This window comes from Podarcis filfolensis (genome assembly GCF_964270895.1).
Source record: "Podarcis filfolensis genome assembly, chromosome: 13".
Lineage (NCBI taxonomy): Eukaryota > Metazoa > Chordata > Lepidosauria > Squamata > Lacertidae > Podarcis > Podarcis filfolensis.
The window spans coordinates 6871922-6884254 of record NC_139615.1 but is presented as its reverse complement, the minus strand read 5'-3'; the positions used below and the strand labels follow the sequence as shown (position 1 = coordinate 6884254).

The window sequence follows — 12333 nt, the reverse complement described above, 5'->3', positions numbered from 1 at the left end:
AAGCGGTGAAACCCAGAAGTAACCCGTTCCATTACTTCTGGGTCGCCACAGAACGCAACCTGAAAACGTTCAACCTGAAGCATATTTAACCCGACGTATGACTGTATAAAAGAAAGGACTTCTTCGTGCAGCATTGAACTATGGAACTCTCTCCCACAGGAAGCAATGATGGCCACCAACTCAGGCTTTAAAAGAGGATTGGACAATTCATGGAGGAGAGGGCTATCAAGGGCTACCAGCCTCAGGGAGGGTCAGGCCCTGCAGGACTTTGGTGGGCATGGTGTGCAACAGGAAATCTAGCATATCAGTGGTAGGATAATGTCATGTGAGGAGTGCAACCCGGCTTCAAGCTTGGTTCTGATTTGAATCATCACCTGGGGATGCCATTCACACACTTAAAAGCACACGGGGCCAACCGAAGGTATTTGGGTGGCTCAGGAGGCCATCTAGAATAGCTCCTGCAATTTCACCTCAAACTCTTCCCCTGTGTTCTCTGTGAGCCTGGAGCAGGAGGAATTGGAGCACCCAGCAAAATGGGCAATCTCCCCCCATAATGTGCCCCCCTCCCGGAAGAAACAGGAAGGGGAGGAACTGGGCTGAGACTTTGCAGGCTCCTCTTCCCTCCTCCAGTTTCCTTCATATGGACATAAGAACTACTTTGCTGGACTAGGCCCACATCCTGTTCTCACAGTGGCCAACCAGATGTCAGTGGGAAACATGCAAGCAAGATTCGGGCGCAACAGCCCTCTCCCGTCCCATGGCTCCCCTCCTCTCTTGTGTGGGGAAGCAAGAAGACAATAAAAGGAGGGGTCCAGACACGGACATGTTCCAGATGCAGGAAGATGCAGGAGGCAACAGCACATGGCCTGCCATATTTACACAAGGCCAACCCCATACCTGTGGGAAGCTCGCCACGCAGTGGCGTTGAGCTGTTCATGTTCTTACATCCAGCCCAGAGGGGGACCCTGCCTGTGAGCTTCCTCTTCCTCCTTATTCTCTGTGTTGCCCCTTGTAGGACTCAGAAAGGACTTATGCTCTGCATTATGATACCAGTCATGGCTTCTCCCAAGGAATTCTGGGAACTTTGGTTTGCTCAGAGTCAGGAGAGTCGTTAGAAGACTCTCTCCCCCATAAGCAACACTTCCCAGAGTGGTTTACCAATCTCAAGGCCTCTTCCCAAGGAACTCTGGGAATTGTAGTTCTGTGAGGGGAATAAGCGCCTCCTAACAGCTCTCGGCACTCTTAACAAACTGCAGCTCCCAGAATTCTCTGGGGGAAGCTAGGGCTGCTTAAAGCAGCATCGCAACACTTTAGGGCGTGGAGGAGGCCTTAATATTGGCTCTGCCTCCTGTTGTTTTCCATGCCTTCTGCCCTTCCAGCCCAAAGAGTGCCAGCTGCAGCAGGGTGGGAGATGGGGAGAAGAAAGGAAAGGTCCCAGCTGAGAGCTGGGAGGGTCGACCTCTTCCTGTGTGAGACAAGGGTTAAGATCTACCTGTGAGAGAGGACGTTGCATTCGCCTTCCTCTTTTTTCCGTTTCTGTTTTTGTTTAAATTTGGCGGGGGGGGGGTTATTGCACTAGGAAAAGGCTCAATAAAATCTTATCAAAAAGGGTATTCTGCAAAGGGTCAGCTAAGGGCGGTTCCTCCACCAGCCAGGCCACTGGACTCACCCACGTTGCTCATTTCGGGCACAGTAGCGTGGTAAGGGCCATGGAGGAAGACCGGTGGGTTATCGTTGATGTCTTGGACTTTGATGATGAACTCAGACGGCGGCTCCAAAGGCCGGTTAGAGGCCCGGTCCACAGCCTGGGCCAGCAACGTATACTGGGATTTCTCCTCCCGGTCCAAGGTTTTGGTGACGTGGATGTTGCCCGTTTTCTCGTCGATCACGAAGACCGTGCCAGCCCCCTCTCCGGTCAAGACGTACTTGATGCGGCCCTCGCCCCGGTCCACATCGGTGTGAAGCTGTCAGAGGAAAACGAGAGTAGAGACATGGAACTCAGTAAAAAAAAAAAAAATTAAATCCATAACCCTAACACAGCCTTTGCCAACCATGAGTTTTGGAGCGCAGCCCCCTAAACGCAGCTGAGGCTAATGGGAGCCGAATTAATCATAGAACTGTAGCGCTGGAAGGGACTTGCAGGGTCATCTAGTCTAACCCCCTGCAACGGGGGAATCTCAACTAGATCTCAACATACACAACAGATGGGCTGCTGGGAGTTGTAGCCCAAAACCTCCCAAGGGCACCAGGGTGGTGAACGCTGTCCTAATATAAGGGATTGGGTGGTGGTGGTGGGAGCAGTGGCAATGAAACCGCTGGCGGTGATTGGCTGAACTGCCCTAATGCCAAGCATTCCCTGGCTACCATTGGTTGATTTACTTCAATCAAAGTGATGGGCTGGGCAGGTGGCCAAGGTTACCAAAGCTACTTTCACACCTTATATCAAAAGTGCTATAATAAAACTTTATACCAGCCGTGGCTTTCCCCAAAGAATCCTGTGTGCTGAGAGTTGTTCGGAAGACCTCTTATTCCTCTCCCGAGGCTACATTTCCCAGAGTGGCGTAACCACAAATCTCTCTTCCTGGGAACTCTGGGAATTGTAGTACCTGTAACCGCCTACAATTCCCATAATTCCTTGGGGGAAGCCACGCCTGTTTAAAATGGTATCATAACACTTTGACAGTATGGGGCGGAGGTGGCTTAACCAGCAAGACTGCTTTTTCATGTACAGTAATCCAGTGTTCAAGGTACAATATATCTTGTGTGCCCACATCTTCAAGTGTGAGAATCTTGCCTTGCGCCAGCTCCCATCCCCTCCGCTGACCAACTTGCTCATTTATTACTGTACTGCGCTTTGAGGCTGATAAATGCAGCGTGTCTAAATTAGTTCACAGCTCAGGTGCCATTCGAGCCAGGGACATCTTGACTGAAAGCCAGTCAGAAATGAATATTATATTGTTTCTGCATCCTGTGTGCAATAAATGGCTTTCAGTCTGGTTGTCTGGGGAAAATTTTGTGTGTGTGTTTTTTTGTTTTTTTTAGACATCATTTTCCCTGAGTCTGTTCCAGAAAGCTATTGTGCAGATGAGAATTCTGAAAGAAAAAGGCCTGAGAGCTTGCTTCCAAGCGCAAAACTCCGCAATATTGGGGTGGGCTGTTAGGGCCTACGGAAGGAGGGTCCAGGAATGAGGGAGAGAGGAGAAGGGCTGAGGCAGGAGCCTGAAAGGAGGAATAATAATAATAATAATAATAATAATAATAATAATAATAATAATAAATAAATAAATAAATAAATAAATAAATAAATAAATAAATAAATTTTATTTATATCCTGCTCTCCCCAGCCGAAGCCGGGCTCAGAGCGGCTAACAATAGTAAAAGTAACACAGTTTACATAAAATCATGATCAATTAATTGAAATACATTCTAAAATCAATTCATTCTAAAATCAATTCAGAATAAAACCTCAAGGGGTTTAGGCAGGAGGAGTGGGGGACCTGTGGCCCTCCAAAGGTTGCCTGCAACTCCAGATCCCATCATCCCTGACCACTGGACATGCTGTCCTGACGGGATCTGGGTCCTAGCAAAATCTGCAGGGCCGCAGATTCCTCATTCGTGGCCACAAGTCTCTGTCAGAAGTTCAAAGCACTGCCAGAAACAGTGCTGTGGGAAATCTTACTGAATTCCCACCTTTTCTCCAAAGACCTCAAGGTAGCATCCATACGTCTCCCCCTCTTCATTCCCCCCCCCCAATAACCCTGTGGGATGGATTAGGCAGAGAGATAGTGACTGGCCCAAAGTGGACTTCATGGCTGAGGAGGAATTTGAACCCAGGTCCAGCGCTCTAACCACTACTCCACACTGTCTCCCTCGCTCGGCACTTTGAAAGTGGCATTGCAGGCGCTTCCAGTCAGCTGATCCGCTGTGCCCAGAAAACATCCTTTGGGCTGAGTCTCACTCTTACCTGCCCCACGCATAAATGATGTAGGGCAGGTAGCTTGGCTGAACCGGCCTTGCAAACCATGTCGCAAGGTCTGGTGGGCCCACCAATTAGGATCCATCCCTTTGCAGAAGTTGGGGTTGCACCCCATAGGTCCAGGCTGCCCCTCGTTGCCTCCTCAGCCCTCCACGCTGGCCAGTGTGGGGCCCAGCCATCCTGCAGCTCACCCTCCCAATGAGGACGGGCTCCGGTCCGGCGTACTCTTCGATGACGAAGAACTGGTTCCAGACCCAGCTGCGACGGGACCTCATCAGCGGGCGCTCCCAGCGTTGAGACACATTCCCCCGCAGAGACCCGGCTCTGGCACCCTGGCTGGGCGGCATGAGGCGGCCTGCACAGCCGCAGCCCCCCAACCAGGCCAGCAGGAGCTGGAGGAAACTGGCCATCGCTCAGCCCCGCAGTTCAGTCCTCCTGCAGCGGGGGGCGCTGCTCATCTGCGTTGCCCATAAGGAACAGCTACCCCATCTGGGTGGATCTAGGTGCATAGGGGGCAAGGTGGGGGGAGAGAGAGAGAGGGAGAGAAAAACTAGATACCATTGCCAGTCAGATGCATCCTTCCAATCACGTACATCGCCACCCACCCCTGTCCAGAATAAATGGCTGATTCATGCAGATAATCCATAAAGAACACCGTTCCTCTTCCTTTCTCCAATTCCCATCCAATTGTGCCAGAGTTATTTATTTATTACGGCATCTGCAACCCCCTTCCCTTCCAAGGAGCCCATGGGGGTGTATTCACTTCTGTCTTGAGTGGGGGTCAGCCTAAGGCAGTTTTCCTCAACCTCGGCCCTCCAGATGTTTTTGGCCTACAACTCCCATGATGCCTAGCTAGCAGGACCAGTGGTCAGGGATGATGGGAATTGTAGTCTCAAAACATCTGGAGGGCCGAGGTTGAGGAAGCCTGGCCTAAGGGGTGGCAACCAGCTCAAGGTCACCCCACAAGGTCAGATCCCCAGGTCTACCAACTGCAACCTATGGGTCAGAGATATCCAAAATCCTTCCCAGCCTTCCAAAGAGAACCAGGCACCAGATCTACGAATGATAACTGATAACAGGTAGACCAGGAGACACATCCACACTGCCAAACACTGTATCCAAATGACCTAGAGGTCTTCCCATTGCTAGCCCAAATCACTCCTAGCCTCCCGGATCCCTTCTCAAGGCAAGCTGGCCAACGTTGCCCGCAATCCTACAGGACTTCTGCAGAGAACTGCCCTCCTGCTGGATCTAACCAATGGGCTCCAAATTGGACTTTTGGGGGGGGAACCGTCTGCCAGGGATTCGAACCCTGGTCTCCCAGGTCTTGGTCCAACACTCTAAGCCCTACACCACACTGCCTCTCTTCAGGGAAGGGCAAAGCCAAGGCAAGGGAGCCGCCTGGGCCACACTCTGCACGTCTTCGGGTGCACACTGCGCTGGCACCGCCCGACGCAGCAAACGATTGAGTCGAGAGGCAATCTTTGGGCTGGCGCTCCACTGCGGATGCTGCTCGGCTGGCGCGTGAGCTGAGAACCTCATCCCGGCATCCTCTGTTCTTATTGATTTGCAATATTTGCGGACCACCTCCTAGCTAGGATTCTCTGGGCGGTTTAAAACAGGACTGGGGAAACCTGTGGCCCTCTAGATTTTGTGGCTAGTATGGCTCACCATCAGGGAACGATGGGAACCGGAGTGCCACAACATTTGGAAGGCCATGGGTTCCCCACCTCTCGGTTCACAGTAAACATTAAAATTATATGAAGGCAGAAATGGGAAATCTAAGAACAAAACCAGTATCACAGGTGCGTGCGGGTTCTTCGGCTCAACCCTTGGTTTCCTAAACTACTCCACAGGTGAAACTCAGCTGCTTCTGGTGGCGGAGAAGAGGAAAAGGCTCATTTAATGGAGACAGATTTACCTATTATGGGTACCAGAAGGCCAGTTCAGCACTGGGTAAATCGGTCCCACTGGAGGTTATACTACTTATGCGTGACGACGGAGACGGGTCGTGGCTCAGTGACAGAGCATTTGCTCTGCATGCAGAAGGTTGCAGGTTCAATTCCTAGCATCTCCAGGTAGGGAGAGGCTGAAACCCTAGAGAACGGCTGCCAGTCCGTGCAGGCAACACTGGCCTAGTTATCTGACTCAGCATAAGGCAGCTTCCTAGGTACTACTCCTTCTGACCCAGGATCTCAAACTCTGGGTCTTTCTGTGCCTAGGGTGTCAGCCTGCCACAAATCATAGAATCGTACAGTTGGAAGAAAAGTCCACTGCTTTCTGAGCTAGCTGAACTGTCAAATAGCACTTACTCCTAACGTTTAAGTCGCAACCTTGTCCTGGTAGCTTCAGGATCCCGGGTGACGTGCGCTGTACTCGTGAAAGTTACATCCACCGACAAGGGTGTCAGCCTAAACACAGTTCTAGGGTCTGACTCAGGAACGGGAAAGAATGAATGGGGAGGAAGAGGGCCGGCCCTATCATTGGGCGGAGAAAGGAGACCGCCTCAGGGGGCAGGTGCGGAGGGCCTCCACCTCCGCTTCCTAGAGCTTCCTTCCGAAGGCCCCCCTCCGTGTTGCTCTCTGTTGGAGGACCAAGCTGTGCAGGCGACATGGGCCAGCCCAGCATCCCTAAAATAGTCTGCTGCCTTCGGGTTGTCAGGAGGATGCTATTTCCGTTGCTGGCACTGAAGTTAGCTCAGCTGGAGTGGGGAGGGGCGCCATCTTGTCCTTCGCCTCAGGCAGCAAAACGGCTTGGACCAGCCCTGAGGTCAACGAGGGCCCCTAGGTCACGAAGAAGAGGCCGCAGCTCAGCAGGAAAACATCTGCTTTGCAGGCAGGCGGTCCCAGGTTCAAGTCCCGGTGTCTCCAGGTACAGGGAGAGAGTCCTGCCTTGAACCCTGAAGAACTGCTGCCCAGTTTGTTTTGGCAATAGAGCCATTTAGTTGCTCGGGTCTATGGGGTTCACTCGCCTAGGGAAGTCCCAGCCCCAAATCATTCACAAAGCACCCCTTGGGTGCAGCCATATTTCCAAACCCACAAAACCACTAGGGCCTCTTCGTGGAGTTCCTAGTTGCCCACCATCCAGAGTCTACCACCCGCACGTGTACCCCCGATGTGAAATGTTCCGACCATCCGCGCATCTCCAAGCTCCTTTTTTCCTCCATGCACCCACCCCTTTCCCCCTTCCTCCTCTCCCCACACGTCCCTCTTTAAACCACCCATCCATCTCCTGCAGCACCCGCCCACTATTCATCCATCCGTCCACAGAGATCTTCAAATATGCCCATCGCTCCATCCACCTGCCCATCACCAACCTGTCCAAAGACAGCACTTAACTATTCATCTAAGCCATCTGCCCGTCCATCCATCCATCCGTGCAGATTATTTATCTATGCATCCGCCTGTGCCTCCCTCTCTCCTTCCTTCCCCGCATCTTCTCTCCCTCTTGTTCTCACTCCCTGCCCCCCCCACAACACACACACTCCTGGTGTCTCTGTTCTACATTCCCCTCAGGTCCTGCTCCCCAGCCTGCCCTGCAGACGAGAGAGGACAGATGATGGATGGAGCGAGAAATGGACAGACGGAGAGATAAACGCAGTTGCAAGGAAGGGCAGAATGAGACAGAGATACCGCCTTGTCCTGTTTTGTGTGGGGATATATATATATACGTACACTCTGGGGTTAATTCGTTGTCGTCCCCCGACAACCTATCCAGTGGGATCTAGCGGTGGAAATGGGCAGGAGGAGCCGGGGGCCAGGAAAACCTGATGGCTCCTCGGCAAAATATTTCGGCCACGTTTGCCTCTGTGCTTAAAACCTCTGCCATCATTGACTTGGGCCACCGAGGAAGCCCTGAGGCCCTGTCCTCTTTCTTCTAGGACTCTTGACCATGCTAGGTAAGGTAAAGGGACCCCTGACCATTAGGTCCAGTCGCGGACGACTCTGGGGTTGTGGCACTCATCTCGCTTTATTGGCCGAGGGAGCCGGCGTACAGCTTCCGGGTCATGTGGCCAGCATGACTAAGCCGCTTCTGGCGAACCAGAGCAGCGCACGGAAACGCCGTTTACCCTCCTGCCGGAACAGTACCTATTTATCTACTTGCACTTTGAGGTGCTTTCGAACTGCTAGGTTGGCAGGAGCAGGTACTGAGCAACAGGAGCACAGCCCGTCGCTGGGATTTGAACCTCTGACATGATCGGCAAGTCCTAGGCTCTGTGGTTTAACCCACAGCGCCACCCGCGTCCCATGCTAGGGAGATAATAACAGGGCAGTTGGGGTACCCTCTTCACTTAACCCTCTGCAATATTTTGCCTGGCTACCTGCCTGCCTTCCCAGTCCTTGGTTTCGAGAGGGTGGGGGACAGATGCCAGGACCCTGGAAGGAGCATCCTCTGACCTGGAAGCTCTCATCCTCAGCCCTCAACTGTGGGAAGACTCTCTGACCTCAGGAGCCTGCAGCAGTCGCTCACTCCCTCAGGAAGAGGTGAGGAGGGCCACCGATTTGGACGGCTTTCAAAGAGGATCGGGCAAATCCGTGGGAGGATTCGGCCATCGACAGCTACGAGCCATAGTGCCTGTCTTCTGCAGCATGTTTTTGGGAATCTGGGAATCTCAGGAGGTGGAGTGTTTTGGTGCTCAAATCCTGCCTCTGGGTTTCCCCCCGGGGGGCATTTGGTTGGCCACTGTGATATCAGGATGCTGGACTTGATGGATCACTGGCCTGATCCAGCAAGGTCTTCTTATGCTCTTAAGGGAGATGCATTCTGCATCTGCTCTGGGGAGCCCTTGTTTTGCCCTTGCTTCATAACCTCAAGGGATAAGCTCTGCCATTGGCAACTAGTGCTAGGGCTGAGCTCCACCACAGACCCTTCTCCTCCTTCCTTCCTTCCTTCCTTCCTTCCTTCCTTCCTTCCTTCCTTCCTTCCTTCCTTCCTTCCTCCATTCTGTCGCTCCTTCTTCCACAACCTGGGAGCTTCCAGACTGTCACTGCTTTCAGGCAGGATTCAACCACATACCAGCAAATTTAGGCTGCATGCTTAAAGTTGACTTGGCCCTCTTGTACTCAAAACCCTGTAGATACAGTATATATATCCTGCCGTGAGCTGCCCTAAGATCTTCGGATGAAGGGCAGAATACAAATTTAACCAAGAAAGAAATAAGAAACCCACTTTCCCCAAAAGATCCAACTTTTCACGACACGGAAAGTGCAGGGGTAACACTGGCTTTGGCACATCATCTAACCTCCCCGAAAACAAACTGGGGCTAACGCTCACTAAATGGCCAACGTTGCCTCGCTTCCCCGTGAACAAATCAGGACGAAATGCGCAGTGCACAGGTCGTCCGGAAGCCCCCGGGTCTCCCCACCTTTTTGTATTTCTTTCGCTCAGTCGGCATCTGCATTCTCTGCCTTTCTCAGTTTTTTCCCTCCTCTCTCTCGCCTTCCTTGTTAGCGGTTTCCCTCTGAGGCCTTCGTTCAACCCAATTAACCTGCAGGGCAGTTGGGCCCAACTGCGGCCTGACCTGCTTTAACCTTTCGAGCGTGATCCAGAAATGCAGTTAATAAATTTTTTCTTTCCTTTTTTTAAAAACACCCCCGCCTTGCCCTCCAGTGGCGCCCTCTGTTGAAACTGGCACGAAGATCTGGTCCCCCCCCTTCCTCCTCCCTCATCCTCCTCACCATACCGGGGCCTAATCGCTGTAATTCATTCAGAGCGACAACTGATTCAGTCACTTGGCTTCTCCTTATTGATCGGAAATGAAGATAAACAGCGAGGAAATGAGCAAGGGGGGGAGGGGAATGGGAGGCTGGGAGCGCGTGTCCAGCAGGTGCTTCCTCAAGAAGTAGCCAGCCCCGGATTTAATTTGAGATGGCGGCAGAGGGAGGGAAAAAGCTGGGCTTGACTCCTGCTGAGCAGGCACTCTCTCAGGCCTCGGCCCCCGTTTTCAGTAGCCGGATGCAGCCCTGGGCAATACAGGCTGTGCGGCTCAGTGGCAGAGAATCAGCTTTGCACGCAGAAACTCACAGGTTCGATCCCAGCCTGGGGGTGTCTTCCTGCCTGACACCCTGGAGACCCACTGCTGCCAGTCCGTGTAGGCAAAACTGCACTCGGTGAGCTGAGGGTCTGGCTCAACGTAAGGCAGCTGGCCGCGCTCCTGTAAGCAACTTGTTCGGTTCAGGCACCCACCCAACAGCCACTGCCTCTCTCAACCGCTTTTGGTAATGTAGATCAGGGGTCAGCAACCTTTTTCAGCCGTGGGCCGGTCCACTGTCCCTCAGACCATGTGGTGGGCCGGACTATATTTTTTAAAAAAAATAATGAACAAATTTCTATTCCCCACAAATAACCCAGAGATGCATTTTAAATAAAAGGACACATTCTACTCATGTAAAAACACGTGGGCCGGATTGAGAAGGCCAATGGGCCGCATCCGGCCCCTGGGCCTTAGGTTGCCTACCCCGGTGTAGATTATACAATCGTAGAGTTGGGAGGGACCCTGTGGGTCATCTAGTCCAACCCCTGCAATGCAGCCATCTCATGCGAGGATTTGAACCTTCAGCCTTGGCATTATCAGCACCAAGGGATTGTGCTGGTAGAGCATCCGCTTTGCAGGCAGAAGGTTGCAGGTGAAATCCCCAATGGCATCACTGAGGAGGGCTGGGAGAGACACCTGACTGCAGCCTTGGAGAAATGCTGCCAGTCAGTGCAGGCAATACTAGGTAGACCAGTGGTGTGACTCTAGCGCAAGGCAGCTTTCTATTCTCCTATAATTCCAAGGCACCAAAGTTGAGTTTCCTTCCCTGCCCACAGAGGAGCCCCAAGTCGTCCCCTGCTTCCTGCAACTGGAGACCAAGAGTGAAAAACTCGACCCTGGAGGGCCTCTGAACATGTACAGAGTTCTCTCCCTTCGCCTGCGAGTTGCCACAAAAAATCTCTCTGTGTGTTCCAAGCTACAAGGGTGTGACTACAAGGGGAAGTATCGTTCCTTTCAGAGACTGATCTCTTTTTCACGGGCCTAAAACTAGGTGAGGCCTGGCTCAAACTTGCCCAACTTTTCACGCCCCATCTCACGTCTTTCAGTTTTGTGGGCTGGCTTGCCCCCTTCTGCCCACCAGCCCTGCGGACAACTATGGCGTTCACAACGCTATTTCCCAGAAGCCTCTGCGGCCTTGCATGGCACTGCAGGGCAAAACCCTCGGACCTCATTGCGGCGTGATCGTTTCGAGACCAAGCCCTGTGGAGAAGGAGGAGTATGCTGATTTATCTTTCCCCAAGGGACAACTTATGTGGCTTTCCCAATATGGTTGGGCTCCAAAATCCAGCCATCCCCAGCCAGCAGGCCAATCGATGGTGGGGGATTGTGGGAGCTGAAGCCCAGGAGGGGGTGGGCGCCAGGAAATGGCTTGAACTTTGAGACTTTTGCATTTTTAAAAAAGTGCTCTGGCGCGGAGCTACAGTCCTTTTGCCGTACAACCTAGAGGGTCTCCCTGTTCCCCCACCAGCAACCCTTGCTCTAAGAAGCGGCGGTTTCCTCCCAAGTATTTTAAAAGGGTGTCAGAAAGAAGACGGAGAGTATGCCGTATCTGCTGAGGGCGAGGATAAGAAGAAACAATTTTAAATTACAGGAAGGCGCATTTAAGATCTGAGAGATCTGAGGGCTGGGGAGAAGCAGGATGGAAAAGCCCCCCTTTCTAATTTCAAAAGCAGATCAGCGTGGAGCAACCGACTTGGGGAGGGCAGGCGGGGAGAGATAGGATTTTCACCGTTGCAGGTTTCTCAAGAAGCCAGCAAGGCACAAAAGCTCAGGTCTAAGCTTCTAGTCAGCACCACATTTTCCCAGAGGCAACTTGCCCTGTCCCACAACAACGACATCTCCTCCCTTCGCTTTCCCCTCAGTGTTACCGATTCAGCCCAAAAGTTGCCTGAGCACCAGCCTCAGGTATCCATTTGAACCTTTACAAAAGTAGGACTTGATTCCTTTCCTACCCCCTTCCAAATTTCCCGTTGTCTGTAATTTGAATATAAAGACCCAGCTCTCTTCACTCCTTTGCCCTGCATTAGTTGCATTCACACATGCAGGCACGTATCCCGCCTATCAGGCGCCTAGCTCAGTCGGCAGAGCATGAGACTCACAATCTCAGGGTTGCGGATTCGAGTCCCGTGTCAGGCAAAAGATTCCTGCATCACAGAGGGTTGGACTAGATGACCCGCGCGCCCCTTTCTTCCAATTCCGCGATTCTATGATTATATCACACAAATAACTCAAGAGGGTCTCAGAGGCCCTGCCGTTGCACGTGAAAAGACCCGCCGATTCCACTTTTTGTTCCCTGAGCCTGGCTAACAAACCCAGAGTAATG

At 52.3% G+C, this 12333-nt stretch overlaps 1 protein-coding gene across 6 annotated transcripts in view; it reads right to left on the bottom strand.

Moving 5' to 3' along the window:
• CDH24 (cadherin 24) overlaps positions 1 to 12333 on the bottom strand; it is a 33315-nt gene that overhangs the window by 16425 nt on the left and 4557 nt on the right. Inside the window, exons 1-3 of one of the 6 annotated variants that reach the window (XM_083582006.1) lie at positions 11178 to 11901; positions 4168 to 4475; positions 1670 to 1964 (exon numbers count right to left, since the gene is read on the bottom strand). In XM_083582006.1, coding sequence (XP_083438132.1) covers positions 1670 to 1964; positions 4168 to 4386 — 514 coding nt within the window. In that variant the 5' untranslated portion in view covers positions 4387 to 4475; positions 11178 to 11901. Of the gene's footprint in view, positions 1 to 897; positions 1223 to 1669; positions 1965 to 2197; positions 2369 to 4167; positions 4476 to 9654; positions 10355 to 11177; positions 11902 to 12333 lie in introns of those variants that run through there. The other 5 variants (XM_083582005.1, XM_083582004.1, XM_083582003.1 and 2 more) reach the window with 5 other exon arrangements.